Below are 22,452 nucleotides of genomic sequence, written 5' to 3'. Positions count from 1 at the left end.
CTTATACATTGTCCCTCCTGCTTTGGACGCCCTCGCTTATCTATCCCGCTCATAATTTTTTTTCTATACCAGCCTCGGGTAATCTCTCAATCCAATCCAATTTCTCCTTATAATTGTAATGCTGCAATCCAGTAACACAGAAGGGTCGCGACCTGAAACGTCACCTATTCCTTCTCTCTAGAGATGCTGCCTGTTCCGCCGAGTTACTCCAGCTTTTTGTGTCTATCGTCGGTTTAAACCAATATCTGCATTTCCTTCCTACACATCTTCATGAAGCGCCTGACTGCCAAATAAACCGAGGGCTTCTCAATTCACTGGATGGACCATATGACATCCTTGGGCAGGGAAGAGATGGAGGTTTCTATTCTTAATCAGTATCTCATGCTGGTTTGACGTGGTGGTCTTGGTGAGTTCCTATCAGTTCCCCAGACTTGTATGTAACGGTGAAGTGTCAACCTTATGCCCGTCCCACTTAGGAAACCTGAACGGAAACCTCTGGAGACTTTGCGCCCACCCAAGGTTTCCGTGCGGTTCCCGGAGGTTTTTGTCAGTCTCCCTACCTGCTTCCACTACCTGCAACCTCCGGCAACCACCAGCAACCTCTGGGAACCGCACGGAAACCTTGGGTGGGGCGCAAAGTCTCCAGTTATTCCATTCAGGTTTCCTAAGTGGGACAGGGGCATAACACCAAGCTATGGGAATTCACTTTGGATGTGCTAACAGCAGTGTACCTCCCACCCCATGCATATGTTAACCTTGCCCTGGATTTGCTACGCACCATTACTGATTGGCTTGAAACAAAGTATCCCCAGGTCAACAGCCTATTTTCACGCCGGAATTTTTCTGACTACTTTCATGGAAAGCTGATGAAGGAATGAGTGTGATTTTTAGGCAACACTCTCATATTCATCATTTCACAATATCCATGATCAGGAAATTTTCAAAACAGCATGGGAAACGAAAGCAAATAATCACCAATTGTTAATGTTTTAGGATGTGAATCTCCACGATAGGCTATTCCACTTGTTACGACCTGGGAAATTATTCTATTGACGAGCACAATCTTCGCATCAACATGTTGTTCAAGAAGGAACTGCAGATGCTGGAAGATCGAAGGTACACAAAAATGCTGGAGAAACTCAGCGGGTGCAGCAGCATCTATGGAGCGAAGGAAATAGGCGACGTTTCGGGCCGAAACCCTTCTTCAGACTGAAGAAAGGTTTCGGCCCGAAACGTCGCCTATTTCCTTCGCTCCATAGATGCTGCTGCACACGTTGAGTTTCTCCAGCATTTTTGTGTACCTTCGCATCAACATGTTTGGAGGATGCAAGGTCTCATTTGGAGAGTTGTACACTGGGATCCTGCATTCACCATTTGCAGTGGGAGGGGCAGAGTTCTCCCAGCAGCCTGACTTGCACTCCCCCTCTACAGTAATCACGTCTTCACTGCCACTGGCTACTTGTAGGATATTGCTATGCACAAAATTTGACTTCAACAAAACCAAACGACCACAGTATTGTATAGACAGTGTGAGCACTGCTAACACTGCAAGTTCATTGAAGTATAATGGTAAACCAATTCCCGATGCTTTTCATAGTTATATGAACAGATCCAACTCACAATTATTTTTTCTTAAAAACTTTTTTGAAATGCAGTAATTCACAACACGAAACATAGCCAGTGCATGAAAATTCTCAATCGACAAATGTCGCCTCTGTGCAAGAAAAAAAATAATTGCTGTACAAGCTATTTAAAACAAGTTAGTCAATATGTTTAATGTTCTTTTCTTAGTTATGATAACCTTATTATAGAAAGGCTTGAAAATCTGTATTATTGGTTATCACAACCCACTTGAGCTAAATACTTTAACCAAAGATACATGATCGATCAAATTTATTCAAAGCCTCAAAATGTGCCTGCACAAACTGTTAGACCGAGGTAAATACAGGCAACAAGGTGCACCATCGTTTTAAGTAAATCAGTTACTGGGAGAAAAAGAAAATTTAAATCGCAGCTCAAGAAAGCAAAAGCCATTAACCAAAAACATTGAACACAAAAAATTGCAAACACAAGGAACTGCAGACACACATAGTAAACATTGATATCATTGAACATACTTTCAAATGAATATGCTAAAATGTAAAGCAACATTTATCACAGTATTTTCTCCCCTTTATTGAAGATACACAACCACTTTCCCAACATTCACTTAACCATTACCAATTAAAACTTTGGCATTTCAAATTCAAACAATCCAAAGGAGATAATTTCTACATTTAGTTCATTTTAAAGTTTACTTGTATCCATTCCTGCTGAAAATAAAGGAAGCTGGAGAAATGTGCCCAGAATATCATTGCATGAAATAATGCAATTTTTTTTCTAGAGGAAAAATATTTGCTGTATAATGATTATTGCCATTAAATTGCATCATTTAATACAACCATGATGAAGGAAGAGGGAAGATTAAAATGTAGTTTTAAGTTCATAATCCAAGAGTTTTCAGCCTATTTTTTGTCAGGTATTATTGTGGTCAGCAGGAGTTCCAATTTTAGAACGCCTCCTTCCATCATTTCCTAACAAGAAAAACATTCTTGCGTGTACCTCGTGCGTATTTATTTATTGTTGGAATAATTTTGAACGTAGAGGGCGTGAACTGAGAGCGAGAGCAATTCGTATTTGGTTGGCAAAATATAACAAAATATTATTCTGGAGTTGAGGTATTTCATCCACATTTATAATAAAACATCTAATTCTATCCTACATCCCATTGTAAACAATGAGGGAAAAAAAACTATCACAAACATGCTAAGTGTCTAATATATTACAACAACACAACTCACGTCATCAGGTCAAGCGCATTGCCAAGCACATACTAGATCCAGTGTTTAGAAAACTTTAAATATTCAAACAATGAGGCAGTTCTAAGCAAATTAAAGTTTATAAAAACAAGGCAATCTTTTACTGCAGAAGAGTTTGTGTACTGTTCCTTTCTTCAGTTTCATATGACCTTCCCAAAGCCATCTTGATTGCCAGCACATTTCCAAATGCTCAAATGCTATTCAGAAGTTAACTTCCTCCATAACCTCCATTACTATGGTGCGATGGCCAGTAAGGATAAGATTGCTGACAGTTCTATAGTCCACATGTAGAACGTTCAGACCATTCACAGAAACAACAAATTGCCGAACCTAAAAAAAATTGAAACAAATGATATTTCAGTTTAGTACTATATTTTTTCAAAGGCAGAGCCATTTTCTTATTTCAGGTGAAGGTACATCTTTGATAATAAACTGTGTCTGTAGCAGTATCAGCTGCCATTTTATACCAATATAATTCAAGGACATCCAGATTTACATGTCTCTCTAAACGAGCCATTTTCTTATTTCAGGTGAAGGTACATCTTTGACAATAAACTGTGTCTGTAGCAGTATCAGCTGCCATTTTATACCAATATAATTCAAGGACATCCAGATTTACATGTCTCTCTAAACCTAAATAATAAAAAAAATCATTTTTTTATGCCTGACCTCACCATCCTCCCAGATTCATTACCCCATTCCATATCACACTGCAGCTTCTCACAGTCCACCCTACATCCAACGCAAGTTGTTCCAACTTCAAGGAAGTTCGGAAAAAGAGGGAGATCTATAATAATTATAGGCAGCATGAAGTAAATGAGGTGCTTGAGGAGTATAAGGAATGTAAAAAGGATCTTAAGAAAGAAATTAGAAAAGCTAAAAGAAGATATGAGGTTGCTTTGGCAAGTAAGGTGAAGGTAAATCCAAAGGGTTTCTACAGCTATATTAATAGCAAAAGGATAACGAGGGATAAAATTGGTCCATTGGAGAGACAGAGTGGACAGCTATCTGCAGAGCCAAAAGAGATGGGGGAGATATTGAACATTTTTTTTTCTTCGGTATTCACCAAGGAGAAGGATATTGAATTATGTGAGGTAAGGGAAACTAGTAGAATAGCTATGGATACTATGAGTTTCAAAGTAAAAGAAGTACTGACACTTTTGAAAAATATAAAAATGGATAAGTCTCCCGGTCCTGACAGGATATTCCCTAGGACATTGAGGAAAGTTAGTGTAGAAATAGCCGGGGCTATGACAGAAATATTTCAAATGTCATTAGAAACGGGAATAGTCCCTGAGGATTGGCGTACTGCGCATGTTGTTCCATTGTTTAAAAAGGGTTCTAAGAGTAAACCTAGCAATTATAGACCTGTTAGTTTGACTTCAGTGGTGGGCAAATTAATGGAAAAGATACTTAGAGATAACATATATAAGCATCTGAATAAACAGGGTCTGATTAGGAAGTCAACATGGATTTGTGCCTGGAAGGTCATGTTTGACTAATCTTCTTGAATTTTTTGAAGAGGTTACTAGGGAAATTGACGAGGGTAAAGCAATGGATGTTGTATATATGGACTTTAGTAAGGCCTTTGACAAGGTTCCTCATGGAAGGTTGGTTAAGAAGGTTCAACTGTTGGGTATAAATGCAGGAATAGCAAGATGCATTCAACAGTGGCTGAATGGGAGAAGCCAGAGGGTAATGGTGGATGGCTGTTTATTGAAGAATACAGTTGAACAGAGGGATCTGAAAATAACCGTGCATAGTTCCTTGAAGTGGAATCTCATATAGATAGGGTGGTAAAGAAAGCTTTTGGTATGCTAGCCTTTATAAATCAGAGCATTGCGTATAGAAGCTGGGGATGTAATGTTAAAATTGTACAAGGCATTTGTGAGACCAAATCTGGAGTATGGTGTACAATTTTGGTCGCCCAATTATAGGAAGGATGTCAATAAAATAGAGAGAGTACAGAGGAGATTTACTAGAATGGTGCCTGGGTTTCAACAACTAAGTTACAGAGATAGGTTGAATAAGTTAGGTCTTTATTCTCTGGAGCACAGAAGGTTAAGGGGGGGGGGGGGACTTGATAGAGGTCTTTAAAATGATGAGAGGGATAGACAGAGTTGATGTGGACAAGCTTTTCCCTTTGAGAATAGGGAAGATTCAAACAAGAGGACATGACTTCAGAATTAAGGGACAGAAGTTTAGGGGTAACATGAGTTATATGGTTATGGGGAACAGGTCGGGGCTTCACAACTTAAGCAAGGTTTACTCAGAGAGTGGTAGCGGAGTAGATATGAGCTTCCAGTGGAAGTGGTGGAGGCAGGTTCGTTGGTATCATTTAAAAATAAATTGGATAGGCATATAGATGAGAAGGGAATGGACGGTTATGGTATTAGAGTTTGCCCTTGACTCATACTCGCAGCATGATCGTCACGAGGTCGTAGCAGGCCATGATGCTAGTCATAGGTACTCGTGGCATCAAGTAGGTCGGGGCATTTTTTCTAGCATGATAAAAAATGTCCACCAGTAAAAAAGGTCGTGAATTAGGTCGTGAAAGTGGGACAGGCCCTTAAACGTGCATAAATTTCATGAGAAACTCACATTATTTTCTGAGAAAGACACCTGGCATTATCTGCTCAGTGTTGTGAGGAGTCAAAAGCATCCAAAATAAAATAATATAAGTTATACAGCACGGAAACTGGTCCTTCCGGCCCAACATGTCCATGCCGACCAAGGGATCTTCCTGACCTAGTCCCATTTGACTTTATTTGGCCATATATATCACTCTAAAACTTCCCTATCCACATAGGAGGCTAAAAGTCTTTAAACGTTGGAATTTTACGTGCCTTCGCCACTTCCCCAGGCAACACGTTCCTTACTCGCACCACTTCAAAAAGCTTGCCCCTCAGATCCCCTTCTAACCTTTCCCCTCTCATAGTGAATCTTTCCCCCTTACATTTATGCCATCTAGTTTTAGACTGTCCTACCTTTGGGAAATAAAACTGATAATCTATCTTATTTATGCCCAATCCTATCTATACACCTCATGATTTTATAAACTTATATAAGGGTCACTCTCAACTATCTTTGCTCTGGGTTGGAAATCAGTCCCAGCCTATTCTGTCCCAACACTGTTCTGTCTTGTTCTAACCCGAGCTCGCCACTCCCAGTAAAATCCTTGTGAATCTTTCCTCAATGGTCTCAAGCTTGCATCCTACAGTGCAATAACCAGAACTGCACACAATACTTCAGGGGCAGTCTCACCAATATCTTCAGCAGATGGAACAGGACATCATAATTCTTGTATTCAATGCACTGTTTAACAAAGGCAAATTTGCTATAAGCCTTCTTCGCCTCTTTATATACCCGTCGTCATTTTCAAGGAACTATGTATTTGTACCCCTGGTGTTCTCTATTTTACAGCACTCCCCAGAGCCCTGTCATTCACCGTGTATATCCTGCCCTGGAATACATCCTAAAATGAATCACCTTGTACTTGTCCAAGATGTTCCATTTCCATTTCTTGGCCTATTTTCCCAACCGACCTCGATCTTGCTGTAAACTTTGATAAAATTCCACGTTGTCCACCACAACACAAATGATAGCATCTTTCACAGACTTTCTAATCTTGCCACCTGCATCCTCCTCCAAATTATTAGCATATATTGTGAGTGCAGGTGGTGGAGCTGCTGCCTCACACCATCTTGGTTTCTTGGTCCTCCAACATATTCCAAATGGATTTTAAACTGGAGGTGGGAGTCAGAGACCAACATTCGATCCTGACCTCAGGTGCTGTCTGTGTGGAGTTCACACGTTCTCTCTGTGACAGTGTTGATTTCCTCTGGGTGCTCCAGTTTCCTCCCACATCCAAAAGATGTGGAGGTCTGTAAATGGCACAGAGACCCAGGTTCGATCCTGACTACGGGTGCATGTCTGTACGTTCTCCCACACCACAAAGACATACAGGTTTTAGGTTAATAGCCATGGAGCGAATGTAAAATTGTCCCTAGTGTGTGTAGGATAGTGTTAATGTACGGAGATCGCTGGTCGGCGCGGACTCGGTGGACTGAAGGGCCTGTTTCCGTGCTGTATCTCAAAACTAAACAAAAAATTAAATCAGCCCTGAATTTGTAGGGAATGGGGGATAACAAAGAACTAGTGTGAACGGGTGATCGATGGCCCTCTTGGACTCAGTCGGCTGAAGAGACTGTTTCCACATTGTCGCTAAAGGACAATCAACAGTGACGCCAGCACTGACCCCAATGGAACACCACTGATCACAGGCATCCGATCTGAAAAACCCTCCATTACACTAGTCTCTCATTCTTTTAGAATTTTAACGTCCACTATTTGCTTGCAAATTCCAGCAAGCAGTTTTATTATTAATCCCATCCATGCGACGCTCTTTCAACTGTGAAGATAGGCTTTTATCAGCTGGCTGTACATTTTTCATAAATTAGTTTGTATTTTTCAGAGCCACTGCAACTCTGAAGCTGACAGGAGGGTCACGTTTGCTTTGTGAGGCTTCAGAAATAATGTGTAAAAAAGCTAGTAGTGTCCAAAGGCAAAATATGGAACAGCGAAAATTATGTGAATGTAGTGCTTTATAACTTGATATTCGGATATCATAATATCCAACTTTAGTCCAGTAGGCTAAAACTGCAAAGCTACTGCTCGGATTTGATTGAGGGGATAACTACAGGGTCAGTTGAAACAGTGTAGTCTAGTGATTGAAAATTAGTCTACAGACAAGAATAAATAGGTCTTCTCCAGGGTGGCAGTTAGTGAGAAATGGAACAGTGCAGGATCAGTGCTAAGGCAGGTGCTCCCACACCTCAAAAACAAAAATCCTGAAATAGACTTCCAAACTTCCCGGAATTTAATGGTATTTCCTGAAATTTATGGCTTCCCCAGCTGTGCATGTGCGGATACCCGGCCCACTGCGCACGTGTGGGGAGACAGCGTCATTTTGCGTCCGTTTTCCAATTGTGCGCGGCTGACGGGCCTCCCCCAACTCCGCAGGCGCAGATGGTCGAAATATGTTTCCCCCCCAAATCCCTTCATGTCTCACCGCGCGTGCGCTGTGGGCTGGGTATACGCGCATGCGCAGTTGGGGAAGGGTTACCCTGCCGGGAAATTTCCCGAAATTATTTAATTTCCCTAAAATTACCCACATTCGCAACATGTAATAATATTTTGCACAAAGATATCAAATGCAACATTTCTAAGTTTGTAATAAATGCAAGTGAAATTATTTTCACAAGAGATCAAGAGAGTCAAGAGTGTTTTATTGTCATGTGTCCCAAATAGAACAATGACATTCTTACTTGCAGCAGCACAACAGCATATGTAAACATAGTACACTGTAAACAATGGAATAAACGCGAGTGTGTGTATACCATGTGCTATACGGTGAATTTACAGAATTTTCTAACCCAAAAGGTTGCAGGAGGTATTTAAAGAGGATGTAGCTTTTTTTTTTTTAATTTCAAGGAATTTAGTGCTATGTGGAACTTGCACAGAAGAGTTGAGGCCTGGAACAGATCAGTTGTGATCATACTGCATAGCAGGCCTCAACATAGCGGTCATACTCTGTTCCTATTTTGTCTAGTTGTGAGGAGGGTACAAGGTGGCTTGAAGGCAATTTAAACAAGTTGAGCAAGTGGACAAAGTTGCCACAGAAGGCTATCGAGGCCAAGTCAGTGGATATTTTTAAGGCAGAGATAGATAGATTTTTGATTAGTACGGGTGTCAGGGATTATGGGGAGAAGGAAGGAGGACTGGGGTTATGGGGTTGAATGGCGGAGTGGACTTGATGGGCAAAATGGCCTAATTCTACTCCTATCACTTATGACCTTACAAATGCATGGCCGCTGCTGCACAAGCAAGATAAAAGTGAAGTTAGTGACTTTGGTGGGAAAAAAAATTAATCAGAGTCAAGAGGATAAAAGATAAAAAGATTGTGAAATATTAATCTACGAGGATCTGGGTACCCTTGCACACTCGTCACTGAGGGCAAACATGTAATTTGGGCACACAATTAAGGTGGCACATTTTGGCCTTCACTACACGAGGATTGAGTATGGTGTAAGCAGATGTTGCTGCAATTATGCAGAGCCTTGGTGAGACCACACTTAGAGCACCATGTTCAGTTTTATTCTCATTACCCAAGAAAGTATATATTTGTTCTCGAGGGAATGCAGCGAATGTTCATGAGGCATTGTTAGGATGGTGGAACTGCCGGATGTGTAAAGATCAAGTCAACTCAACCTATACTCACTGGTATTTAGAACAACAATGTCATATCTTATCGAAAGATACAAAGGTTCGACTGGCTGGCCGCAGGGAAACATTTCCCCGAACCAACCAATCTAGAACCAGGGATCACAGTCCCAGGAGACAAGGGTAAAACATCCAAAATAGAGACGATGTAAAATTTCTTCAGTCAATAAATCTGTGGAGGTCTCTGCCATAGATGGTTATGCAGGCCAAATTGCTGTGTCTTTAAAGAGAGATTTTTAAATGCAAAAGATATCAAGGGGAATGTGGAGAGAGCAGGAATATATATTGAGATTGAAGATAAACTTATTGTATTGAATGGAAGAGCGAACTCGAAAGGGCCTTATGGCCTAATCCTATTGCTAGTTCTCTACATTTTCCACTCAGGGATCATTTATCGGAATATATGCAGAATGCTAACAATTGCCCATGAATATATGGGAATTATTTCAAAAGGATCAGGTAATTTTAGGTAATTGTTATGATGCCAGTCTGTAACAAAACTGTTCCATTCTTGCTTCTGCATCATCTTCATAACAAAACTATAAATGAGTTTGTATAGGGCCTTGTGTCATCCTTTTGCAGGATAAAGTTCAAAACAAATCCAACCATAGCACAAACTTGGAATTCTCTGAAACTTTCAACATTTGGCCATCTGTACTTAGTGTGCCCCAGGAAAGAGATTACCTTCATTCCAGCTGCAGCAGCAGGACCACTGGGATCCACGGCCTGAATATGGCACGGTTTATTTCCACGTACAACAAATCCCCAGCCAACTGCATCTCCAACAATCTGAAAAACAGCCAAGTTTTGTAAAAAAAGACATTAAATCTGGAACCAAAGGCTGGCTTTAAAGAAAAAGATGCACGTTACTCAAACCAACATCTGCATTCCCAACGTTGGTTTTCCAAATTCACACAGACATCACCTCTGATGATCAAAGCAAAAAAATGTTCAAAACATGCCTTGAGAAATGCTCCTTAATAGCCAACACAAAAAGTTACGAGTATAACATTTTGTGTAGGAAGGAACTGCAGATTTTTGTTTACACTGAAGATAGACACAAAATGTTGGAGTAACTCAAAGTAAGGCAGCATCTCTGGAGAGAAGGAATGGGTGTTGTTTCGGGTTGAGAACGTTCTTCAGAAAATTTCAAATAACATTTTATATTTTGTTCTACATGCATTGGAATCTTGAGATTTGTTCAACTGTAATAAAGTTCAAGGCTTTATACAATTAGAGAGTGTAATGATTATAGGCTAAAGTTGAGTGGAGTATTGTATGTAATTTATATTTAGGACTTACTGTAAGTGTCTTCTTCATAAATGGTGCTCCAGGGGTTAGGAGCTCCTCTGTAGTTACTGGCCTCTTTAGCACTGAAATAAATAACGCAGAATTCAAAGTCAGTGTCTTCAATTCAATGTCTAAGTTATGAAATTAGGTCCATCTTCTTTAGTGATGCTGTGATACTCCAGCATCTTTGAAATTATGTCTCTTTTGAGAGAGAGAGAGAGAGAGTCAATTTAATTGTCATTTGGACCCCTGGAGGTCCAAACGAAATACCGTTTCTGCAGCCATACATTACACACAAATAGACCCCAGACACAACATAATTACATTTTACATAAACATCCATCACATAGCTGTGATGGAAGGCCAAAAAAACTTATCTCTCCACTGCACTCTCCCCCCCCCCCGATGTCAGAGTCAAAGTCAAAGCCCCCGGCTGGCGATGGCGATTGTCCCGCGGCCATTGAAGCCACGCCGGGTGGTGCGAGGTCGCACACCGGGTCTTGGTGTTGGAGCCCCCGGTGTGCGCTCGCAAAGTCCCGCGGCCATTCCAGCCGCGCGGGGCGGTGTAGTGAGGCCCCGCTCCAGGAGCTCTTCAACCCCGCAACTCGGGCGGGAGAATTCGCCGTTGCAGGAGCCCCGAAAAGCGGTCTCCCTCCAGGGAGCCGCGGGCTCCCGGCGCCGCCGTCCGCAGACCCGCAGCAGCAGCCTCCGACTCAGCAGCGGCATCGGCAGCAGCAGCAGCAGCAGCAGCGCTCCTCCACCGCTCCGGTCTCGGCCAGCCCCGCGACGGCGACTCTTTTTGTACACCAGCATCTGCTGTTCCTTGTGGCTGCATAAAATGAGAAGAACCTAGCTGCAAGAACAAACTGGAAAGCTAAGCAGTGTTTGTGGAGCTCGGATCTCTCGATGGAGTGGCCGGATAGTGGAAACTGCTAGAAAGACCACATCTATGCTAAAGAGAAACCGTTAACATTTCAGTTCAAAGACCTTGTCAGAACTCTTAACTTCGATACATTAACTCAAGGTATATTTCTGCAGATAATGCCTGGCCTGCTAAAGGGGATGACATTTAGATCTTGGGGTAATATGCAGTCTATGATTGTTGCTTTCGTCCGTCTGTCGGCCCGTTCGCTCGCCCATGGATGAAGGAGCGCAGGATAAAGCTGCAAATTCACGCACAGGATGGAAACTGGAAACGGAAAACTAGGAGAACACCGTCCCGCTGCGTAACCCCCAGTTCCATCACTGTTTATGACCTTCCTGCGGACTACCCAGGCTGACGCCCAACTACCTGTAGATGAGTGTGGCAATGTTAAAGGTGTCCTCCTTTGAATGTGCTATTAAATCAAACCCCTGGATTCTGCCTCTGATAGATGTAAAATAAACCATAGTTCACATGAACAGCAAGCAAGTTATCACCGACATCACCTGATATTTATGCCTCAACATACTTCATAAACATTAATTGGATCATTATCATGCTGCTTCTGATGGAAGCTTCTTCCTGTGCTGTACTGTTCTGTTTTATGCTGTTCTGAGTGAAGCTTGCCCTGTGAAAATTCATGGTTGTCTATTCTACGACTTGGCAGCAGCCACTAGCACAGATTATTTAATAAACTACAAAACACTTTGGACAATGCCAGCAGATATTAAAGGCATTCTTCCCTCTCTTCTAATTTGCAGCATCTTGAGGAATTTGCTATGTTGCACAGACGTATGTCCTTACCTGACTTTGGATTGGATAAGACAGGAGGGCTGCTGTTGGGGGTTGGACTACTGCTGTAGTAACCACTGCTGCTGCAATTGCTGCTCATACTACATCGCCGGACTGCCGAGACTATCTTCATATCCTTTGTCGGACTCACTGTACAAGCAGAGCAAAAGTCAAATTTGCAGACAACACCACCATTGTGGACCAGATATCAGATCGTCCCATGATGAGACGGAGTACAGGAAGGAGATTGAGAACCTCATGACCTAGTGTCGAGACAGCAACCTTTCTCTTAATGTCAGCAAGACAAAGCTATTGATCAGGAACATCAGGAAGCGAAGCGGTACACACATCCCAATTTGCATTGACGGCGCTGAAGTAGAGATGGTTGAAAATTTCAAATGCCGAGGTGTAAATATCACCAACAACTTCTCCTGGACCACCCCTACTGAAGCAACGACCAAGAAAGCACACCAACATCCCTACTTCCTTGGAAGGCCGAGGAAGTTCGGCATGTCTCCAACAACTCTCACCAACTTCTGCAGATGCATTTTATCGTGATGCAACAGCATGGTTTGGGAACACTTCCATCCAAGAGCATGAGAAATTGCAGAGAATTGTGGACGCAGCCCAGACCATCGCACAAACCCTTCCATGGACTGCATTTACACCTCACGCTGCCTCGGCAAGGTCAGCAGCATAATCAAGGACGAGTCATACTCCATCACTCCCAATTCTCCCATCTCCCGTGGGGCAAAAGGTATAGAAGTGTGAAAACAGACATCTCCAAATTCAGGGACAGTTTCTTCCCAATTGTTATCAGGCAACTGAATCACCCTACCACAACCAGAGAGCAGTCCTGAACTATCAACCGCATTGATGACCCTCGGACTATCTTTGATTGGACTTTACCTTGCACAGAACATTATTCATGTTACTTCCCTTATCATGTATCTCTACACTGTGGATGGCTCAATTGTAATTATATGCCAATGTTGGGGAAGTCCAGGACAAGGGGTCACAGCTTAAGGATAAGGGGGAATCCTTTAAAACCGAGATGAGAAGAACTTTTTTCACACAGAGAGTGGTGAATCTCTGGAACTCTCTGCCACAGAGGGTAGTCAAGGCTAGTTCATTGGCTATATTTAAGAGGGAGTTAGATGTGGCCCTTGTGGCTAGGGGGTTCAGAGGGTATGGAGAGAAGGCAGGTACGGGTTACTGAGTTGGATGATCAGCCATGATCATATTGAATGACGGTGCAGGCTCGAAGGGCCGGATGGCCTACTCCTGCACCTAATTTCTATGTTTCTATATATTGCCTTTCTGCTGACTAGTTAGCACACAACAGCTTTTCACTATACCTTGGTACACGTGACAATAAACTAAACTGAACTAAAGAAATAACTGCTACCGTTATATATTTTTTACTAAAATGGACCCTTTAATTACTTCAGACTTAAGTCCAGCCAGCCAGCCAGACTGTTATGTGAGACTTTCTAAAAACCATTTTAAAATCCATGCAGATAGCAGCTACTGCATGTCCTTTCAGTTGATGCACCAAAAAAATTAAACACAATTTTTTTGTTTAGTAAATAACAGCAAATCTTGAAAAATGCCGAGATGTTAACTCTGTTTCCCTCTCCACAAATGCGACCTGATTTGCTGTGCACTGAAAAACATCTTTATTTCACATTTCCAGTATCAGTTGCCTTGGTATTCTGCCACCTGATGGCATGAATGTTGAATTTTCCAATTTCCTCTGCTCTTCCTTTATCTTATTCTATCCCCTTCTGATCTACCCAGGTCCTTATACATGCAGCTTAGCCCTCAACCAATTTATTTCCCAGACCCAACCTATTCAATCTGCCCATCACCAGCACACTACTCATGGATGCCTTTATCCCTCACCATTGCCAATATTTGTTTTCATGCATCACAGTGGGAGCAGAGTTCCGGGGTATAGAGGAGACCCTGGTGTGAGCCTCATCTATGGTGGAGGAGGGGAACCCCGTTCCCTGAAGAATGAGGACATCTCGGATGCCCTGGTGTAGAACACCTCATCCTGGGTGCAGATGCGGCGTAGACGGAGAAATTGAAAGTAGGGGATGGAGTCCTTACAGGAAGCAGGGTGGGAAGAAGTGTAGTCCAGATAGCCATGGGAGTCAGTGGGTTTATCTTAGATGTCGGTCAGTAGTCTATCAGAGTTAATCCAATAGATCTGTTTTGTTGATCTGCAGATTTTTGCTTTGCAGTCAAATTTAATTGCCTATCCTTTGTCAACACAAAGATCTTAATTTATTTTTAAAGTTTTCTCTGATTGCTGTATCTCACAACCAACCCACAACTATGGTGTAATAATTGGCCTGCGGTCGCCTGGCAAGTCCTTGCACTATGCTTTGAACAAAGTTCCAATACCCGGATTCTGGCACCCCCTGTGGTAAATGAGCACTGGATAATCAAGGCAAGCTCTTCCTCAATCTCCTGAAGCAACCTTGAACGCATGCCTTGCACTTGTTTACTATAAGCACATCCAGCTTTCTCATTACTCCTTTAAAGTTTAATTCCATCCATTACTACGGGGAGGAAGCAGACAATAGACAATAGGTGCAGGAGTAGGTCATTCGGTCCTTCAAGCCAGCACCGCCATTAAATGTGATCAAGCAGACATAGTCATAGAGTGATACAGTGTGGAAACTTGCCCACACCAGCCAACATGTCCCAGCTATACTTATCCCATCTGCCCCCGTTTGGTCCACATCCCTCCAAACCTGTCCTATCCATGTACCTGCTGTTTCTTAAATGTTGGGATGGTCCTCAACTTCAACTACCTCCTCTGACAGCTCGTTCCATACACCCACCAGTTACCCCTCAGATTCCTATTAAATCTTTTCCCCTTCACCTTAAACCCATGTCCTCTGGTCCTAGATTCCCCAACGCTGGGCAAGTGTGCATTTACCCGATCTTTTCCTCTCATGATCTTACACACCTCTATAAGATGATCCCTTATCCTTCTGTGCTCTTAAGAAATAAAGTCCTAGTCTACTCAACCTCTCCCTATAGCCCAAACCCTCTAGCCCTGGCAACATCCTTGTAAATCTTCTCTGTACCCTTTCCAGCTTGACCACATCTTTCCTATAACACGGTGCCCAGAACTGGACACAATATTCTAAATGTGGCCTCACCAACGTCTTATACAACTGCAACACGACCTCCCAACTTCTTTACTCAATTATCTGACTGATGAAGGCCAATGTGCCAAATACCTTTTTGACCACCCTATCTACCTGCGACTCCACCTTTAAGGAACCATGTACCTGCACTCCTAGATCCCTCTGCTCTACAACACTCCCCAGAGCCGTCCCATTCATAAAATACATTGATGTTCATTACTTCAAATTTCTCCTTTAAAACACCCAGAATCTTCACTGCTGATACCTGTCCAGATAACCTTTTCTAGTCTGCAGCAGCTGAGATCCTAGAAAAAAACTCGCATCAAGTTTGTATGGTGCCACTGGAAGTACAGGATTGTTAATTCCGTAACGCCTTTATAATACATTCCCTGTGAGCAGCTTTCCACATATATTTTGGAGCTCTGTTCAATTAGCACTGCTATGACAAAATCAGACACAAAATTCCCAGGAGGCCACATACGGGCTGTGAAAACAAACTTCTGGTGTCTTCATATTCATGAGTTTGTGCTACACATTGACAGAGCAAAGACAAGTATGTTCAAAATAATTCAAAATAATCTTTAGAGAGTGTTTCATTTCAAGAAACAGCAGTAAAATAAAATGAGTACAAATCAAATGACTTATGGAATAGCAAAACAGAATGCAACCAAAAAGAAATCCAATCTATGAACCCTTCATTACAAAAATATCTATTACTACAGTACCAGACACTAGATGCCCGATGCCTCAAATCCCTTAGTTCACAGCCTAATCCATACACTGAAACTAACAAAACTCGATTAGAATTTGCATTTGGTGTTCAGATTCTCTGGAGACAATTCCTACTTTGAGAACGGAACTCTTGCACCTGCTTCAGAGGAAGAATCCCAGCTGCTTCATGTTCAGAAGAACTGACAATGTTTTATGTTCGAGATAGGTTTCTACCAGATGCTGCCTTGGCAGATCAGCTCTTCCACCACAACTATAGAAACTGGTTTCGGAAGTGAACTTAAAGCAAAACTGTATATCATTCTCAAGTAAAATCTTGGGAATAAAGAGGGAAAACAAGAGAAACAGAACAGGCATATTTGAAATTACTTTGTTTTAACCAATTTTAGAATATAAAGCTCATCTTTAAATTGGATTATTTGTAGAATTGGAAACTACTAAATAGATGAGACTACTGTAAAACCTTAACATTATTTGAAGGATTATTGATAGAATTATTTTTTTGTTGACGTAAAAATGACTTGGGTTAATAGAGACTTTGGTTTGGCTAAGAAGAGTACAGAAGAGAGGAGATGGAGGTGTGGGGGTGACTGAAGAGAAATAAAATAAATTCTACACAAATTCATCAGTCGTACTGGAATGTGCAACTCAACAAAAGATGCAAAATAAAGGGTGCGAATGTAGAAATGATGTGAGCTGCTGAAACAAGCTATCTAAATGTAACGCATTGCAGAGGATGGATGTTGAATGATTAATGAAGTAACCAAGGTCAGATAAATTCAGATCATGACAAGCAATAGTTGTGAACACTGAATTGGACCATAAATGACAGAGCAGATCATTTTTACCTGATTGGAAGCTGGAGTTGGCGTTGTCAGTGTTCTGCTTGCGCAAACAAAAGGGGCTTTCATGGCTATCAGGCTCCAAGGGCACGTTCTCATTCAGCAGCTCCAGCAACCGTCGCCTTCTGCGAAAGTTCATGCGGAACTGGTACAAGAGGTTACCATCCACAAAGTGGTGTTTGTTGGCCACTGTGTACAGAATGGGAGAGGGCAATAGAATTAGTTACACTGGTAGTACACAGACTGATCATCAAGGCATGAACAGAAATCGAAACTTGAACAAACAGCTAATGCAAGGCAGAAACCATGGAAACACAATCAGGAATAATAATCAAATGACTGTTTCAATAGAAGCTTCTTTAGTTATTTGTTTTCTAGATTGAACTTCATAACTAGAAAGTGGTTGTCAAAATTGGACTCATTTAAAGTAACATACCAGCCTTCAACTGAGTCAGATGATTCCTTTGGTGTTTTAAATCATTTATTCGCACATTGTGCTGCTGTGCCGAATGTTGAAAAATCCCATTCCAAGTGGATGGTGCTTATCAAAATTGAAATCTTAAACCCAATCAGTCTTAACCATAAGATTTCGAAACAAAATATTTCGAATGCCAGGAACCCCAATCATCTTTGAACTTTGGCACCAACTACACACGGATTCCATTGCCCGAACCAGGCAAACATTTAAAGATGTTGCAAAACCTAACACTATTACATCATCAAGTTCAGAAGAAATCAGGAGCTGGAGAAAGCCACTCGTCCCCTCAAGCTTGTCCCATCATTCAATATTATTGATGCTAATATGCTCCAGGCCTCAACTCTTGTGCCAGTTCCTCAGCCCTCAAATTTCCTTTTGTTTTTTTTTTTAAAGTTCGCCTACCTCGACTAGCCTTTAGTGCTCCAACTTCCAGAACCCACTGGAGTCGAGAATGAGAGGAGGTTTGCCATCCTCTGCTAGCAGTAGTTTCTTTGTGCTTCAATTTCAAATGATTGGGTCCCAAATCTTATTATATTCCCTCCTTTGGAACTCTCCATCTGGTGAAAACATCTCAACCTCGACTGTTTCACACTCTGTAAGGATCTTATAGATTAAAAAAACCAAAAACCTTACATTCTTACAAACTCCAAATAGTCTAACTTTCCATAGTCAATTGTGATGGGACAATATTCTCATCGCAGGAATTAGCAAGCAAATATTTTCAGGACCATATCCTTTCTTAAATAAGGGGATATATTGCGAACGCTATTGCAGGCGACACTTCACTTACACCATGTACAATTAGGAAAATGCTTCATTCCTAGACTTCAACCCGCAAACAATAAAAGGTCAATATGCCATTTGTCACCCAAAGCACTTATTAGCTTTTTGTGGTTTTCCCTCTTTGTACCGCGCTTCTTATAATCAAAGACTTCCAGGAAATAGGTCAAATGCAATTTTCCTTTCACCAAACCATGTTAACTCGGTTAGACTACATTAAGGCAACATTAGTACAATAAGACAACATTACTTTCTAAATAACCCGTTACTTGTTCCTTGATCACAGCCCACAGCATCTTTCTGTCAACGGAGCTAACTGGCCCATAGTTTTCTACCTTTAGTCTCTCTGCCTCAATACAGTAAGAGCTATACATTTGCTATTTTGGACATATTTTACACAATTTAACCCTTTACACTTCTACCACCCCCTCCTCAAAACTTAAGAGTTACTCCGCAGTTACTCCCTTTAAGGCCTTTGTATTGAGGCCATCAACCTCCGGAGGCCTATTGGGCTTTAGTGCCATTCATTTTTCCACTACTTCTACCCTCAAGCCATTGGATGTTACAATTTCTTCCTTCCATTTGAAAATAGCCGATCTCTTATCCAACTCCACTCCAGGTCTTCAAATTCCATCATATCTCTGCATTTCTAACCCTTTGGAGTCAGAGCTAAACTGCGTGGAAACACATCCTTCAGTCCAATTTGTCTGTGCCAAGCAAATTGGCAATCTAGGCCAGTTCCATTTGGCCAATATTCCTGATTAGTCCACGCCTAGAAATTCTGGCAGAGTTGTGTCCTTAAGAATCTGATCTAACAACTTTCCCAACACTGTTGCCAGCCTCACTGGCCTGTCATTCCTAACTTGTCCTCAATGCCCTTCTTAAATAAATGTATGACATTAGCCACCCTCCATTCTACTTGAACTTTGCCTGCGGATAATGATGATGCAAATATTTCCACAATGTCTTTCGCAATTCTGTCCCTAGCTTACCGCAAGGTCTGAGAATGCCCTTGGTCTGGCCGTGGGGATGTATCCACTTGAATGTGCTTTAAAACAGCCAACATCTCCTCTTTGGTAATTTAAATAGGATCTTCGACATCACAACTTGTATGCCTCAATTCTCCAGTTTCCATGATCTTGGCTCATTAAAAATTGATGCGAAGTGTTCTTTAAGTATCTCCCCCATCTCTTGTTGCTCTACACCAAGGGTTCCCAAACTGGGGTAAATTCACCACCACGGGGGTAAATGTCACCCATCCAGAGGGCAAATCTGTTGATTCTGGATTTGTACAAGTTTTTTCTCATTGACTGACTGTGTTTTGTTCTGGTATAACGGTATCTGTTCATTATTGGTTTTTCATAAATAAGTGAAATAACATTGTTATGTGCTATTAAAGTTGCCAGGGGTAAACGGGACGAAAAAGGTTGGGAATCCCAGGTCAACACAAAGACAGCTATGCTGATCGTTAGGGGATCCATCTTTCCCATAGCCACCCTTTTACTGGTAATATGCATGCAGAATCTCTTTGGATCATTCTTGTTCCAGGCTTGCCAGATCATCTTATGCCCCTTGTTGCTCTCCTGAAACCTTTGTTAAGTGTTCTCCTACACTTCATATACTCACGGACGGATCTGTTTCATCCCGATTGCCTCCCACTTGTCAGTTGTCCTCTTACCAGCAAACAGACTCTCCCAAACGACCTCTGCAAGTAAATTCAAGATTGACACTCTTTCACTGTCACTAACCCTAAAGAACAAAGTCCGTCTCTTCCTTCCAAGGTTCACTTTAAAACATACCTGTTAAGCTTTTATTCGTATCTCCTGATATCTCCGCCATGGTTCAGTGTACAATTTTGGTTTATTCTGCTCTTGCAAACCACCATGGGACAGTGCTACATAAATATGGCACACTATGTCACTGATCTTTTATTAGTTCCCTTGCCCAGCAAATGATATGGCAGCATTTAGGGCGGGAGATCTAATTGAAACATACACAAACCAAGGGTGATCTGATAGTTGAATGTGTTTTAACTAGTGAGAGGCTCAAAGAAGGGAGCATCGTTTCTAGATAACAACGCCAGTCATTTAAACCAAGGAGGGTAGTAAATGGTGAATTTCTGGAACGTCCAGAAAGTTGTGGGCACAAGCTCAAAGGGAGTATTTAAAGTGGAGATAGATGTTTTTTGAAAGATCGGGGGATTGAGATCTAAGAGATTCTGGTGCTGAAGAGGAGCTGAAGCCTGGGATAGATATAATCATATTGAGGTGCCAGGTAACCTACACCTGTGCCTGTTTTGCTCAGGTCGTTTGGACTACATAGAATCAAACAGTCAATTTAGATTTTCTTCTTGAAATTATTTTAACATTGAATAAAAAAGAGTTTAATTTAGTTTAGAGATACAGCACGGAAACAGGCCCATCGGCCCACCGGGTCCACGCCAACCAGCGATCCTTGCACATTAACACCATCCTACACCCACTCGGGACAATTTTTACATTTACCGAGCCAATTAACCTACAAACCTGTACGTCTTTGGAGTGTGGGAGGAAACCAAAGATCTCGGAGAAAACCCATGCAGGTCACAGGGAGAACATACAAACTCCGTACAGACAGCGCCCGTAATCGGGATCAAACCCAGGTCTCTGGCGCTGCATTCGCTGTAAGGCAACAACTCTACCTCTGCGCCACCCTTTTGATGTTTTCCCACTTAGCCCTGACATCCATGGTCAGTTAGGGCCAGTTCCTTGATCCAGTCAAATGTTATCATTCATGTGGGAAAGCATAGCCAAATCTACCAGGTCTGTCACTCTCAAAGGCATAAACAAAAAGATGGATTAACTCAGCAGGTCAGACAGCATCTCCAGAGAAAAGGAATAAGTTACATTTTGGGTCGAGACTATTCTTTAGACTGAGAGTAGGGGAAAGGGAAATGAGAGATATAGACGGTGATGTAGAGAGATATAAAACAAATGATTGAAAGATATGCAAAAAAGTAATGACAATAAAGGAACCAAGCCATTGTTAGCGGTGTGCTAGGTGAAAACGATTTACAGACAATGAGACTCAACAAGACGACTTTGAAGCTGGTACGACACCATTTTAATGAAACTACTTTAAGAAAAGAGAAACTGCTTAACATTATCATTAATGCCGTCTCTAGAACATTGATTTCAGAATTAGGTAATCGAACAACTCTTTAAATTCCATCCTTGTACCAGTTTTAGCATTCCTGCTGAGCTCTCCGATATTGACAATAACGGATGATTTGAAGAAAACATTTCCTCAAATATTTTATAGGTGACCAGTTAGAACATCAAACCATAGCACTACAAACAAGTCAGTTAATTAGGAAATGGCAGTGACAGGGTGCTACAGTTTGCTGATGTTGGGAATGATGAGCTCTCCGATATTTTGATACCTCAGAACTAAAGGCCAGTCTGTAAGAAAAAAGGAGGTATTTCAGGCATAGGCAGCTGAATCCGGTAGGCGGCGCGGCTCTGGCCAGCAGCGGCCTCTGCAGCCTGTCCGCGTTTTTGTTATTTTTTGTCTGTGTTTCTGTGTAGTTTTTGTTATTTTTTGTTGGGGTGTGTGTGTGTGGGGGATGGGGGTGGCGTGGGGGGGGGGGGGGGGGAAACTTTTGAATCTTCCCTGCACTGGAGACCCGACCTTTTCTATTCGGGTCTCGGGGTGTAGTTGAGGCCGCAACGAGGAGCGGCCTTAGAACAAGAAAACCATAGCGGGTGGAGCGGTGGAGGAGCGCTGCCAAGCTGCTGCTGCTGCCGATGCCGCTGCTGCTGCTGAGGGCTGCTACTGCGGGGCGGAGCTGATGGAGGACTGCTTTTCGGGCTCCTGCAACGGCGAATTTGCCCGTGATGCGGTTGTCGAAGAGCTCCTGAGCAAAGGCCTAAATAAATGGAGCAAACGGCCAAGACCCGGTGTGTGCGACCTCGCACCACCCGGCGTGGCTTCAATGGCCGCGGGGACAAAAACGCCAGCCGGGGGACTTTGAACACAGAGCTCAGTGGAGAGATAAAGTTTGATTTTCCATCACAGTTATGTGATGGATGTTTATGTTAAATGTAATTATGTTGTGTCTGGGGTCTATTTGTGTGTAATGTATGGCTGCAGAAACGGCATTTCGTTTGGACCCCCAGGGGTCCAAATGACAATTAAATTGACTCTTGACTCTTGACTCTGTGACCATGTGAATCCTTTAACTTACAGGGATGTAGGATTCACTTAATGAGAATCAGGCAGGCATGAAAGGGACTTGGCTGATAAGGTATAGAAGAATCCACATGTATTAAGG

The 22,452-nt window shown here is 42.2% G+C and overlaps 1 protein-coding gene across 4 annotated transcripts in view; it reads right to left on the bottom strand.

Annotated features, from left to right (window-relative positions):
* Window positions 1-1,755: 1,755 nt before the first annotated feature.
* deptor (DEP domain containing MTOR-interacting protein) overlaps window positions 1,756-22,452 on the bottom strand; it is an 87,823-nt gene continuing 67,126 nt past the window's right edge. For all 4 annotated transcript variants that reach the window (XM_055634616.1, XM_055634615.1, XM_055634618.1 and 1 more), the window contains 5 exons: window positions 16,889-17,071; window positions 12,157-12,294; window positions 10,443-10,513; window positions 9,825-9,929; window positions 1,756-3,188 (listed from right to left, as the gene is read on the bottom strand). In XM_055634616.1, the coding sequence (XP_055490591.1) occupies window positions 3,060-3,188; window positions 9,825-9,929; window positions 10,443-10,513; window positions 12,157-12,294; window positions 16,889-17,071 (626 nt within the window). In that variant the 3' untranslated portion in view covers window positions 1,756-3,059. The remainder of the gene's footprint in view (window positions 3,189-9,824; window positions 9,930-10,442; window positions 10,514-12,156; window positions 12,295-16,888; window positions 17,072-22,452) is intronic.

This window comes from Leucoraja erinacea, chromosome 4 (assembly GCF_028641065.1).
Source record: "Leucoraja erinacea ecotype New England chromosome 4, Leri_hhj_1, whole genome shotgun sequence".
In the NCBI taxonomy this organism is placed as follows: Eukaryota; Metazoa; Chordata; class Chondrichthyes; order Rajiformes; family Rajidae; genus Leucoraja; species Leucoraja erinaceus.
The sequence above is the reverse complement of the archived record's forward strand: the minus strand, read 5'-3'. Positions and strand labels throughout refer to the sequence as shown.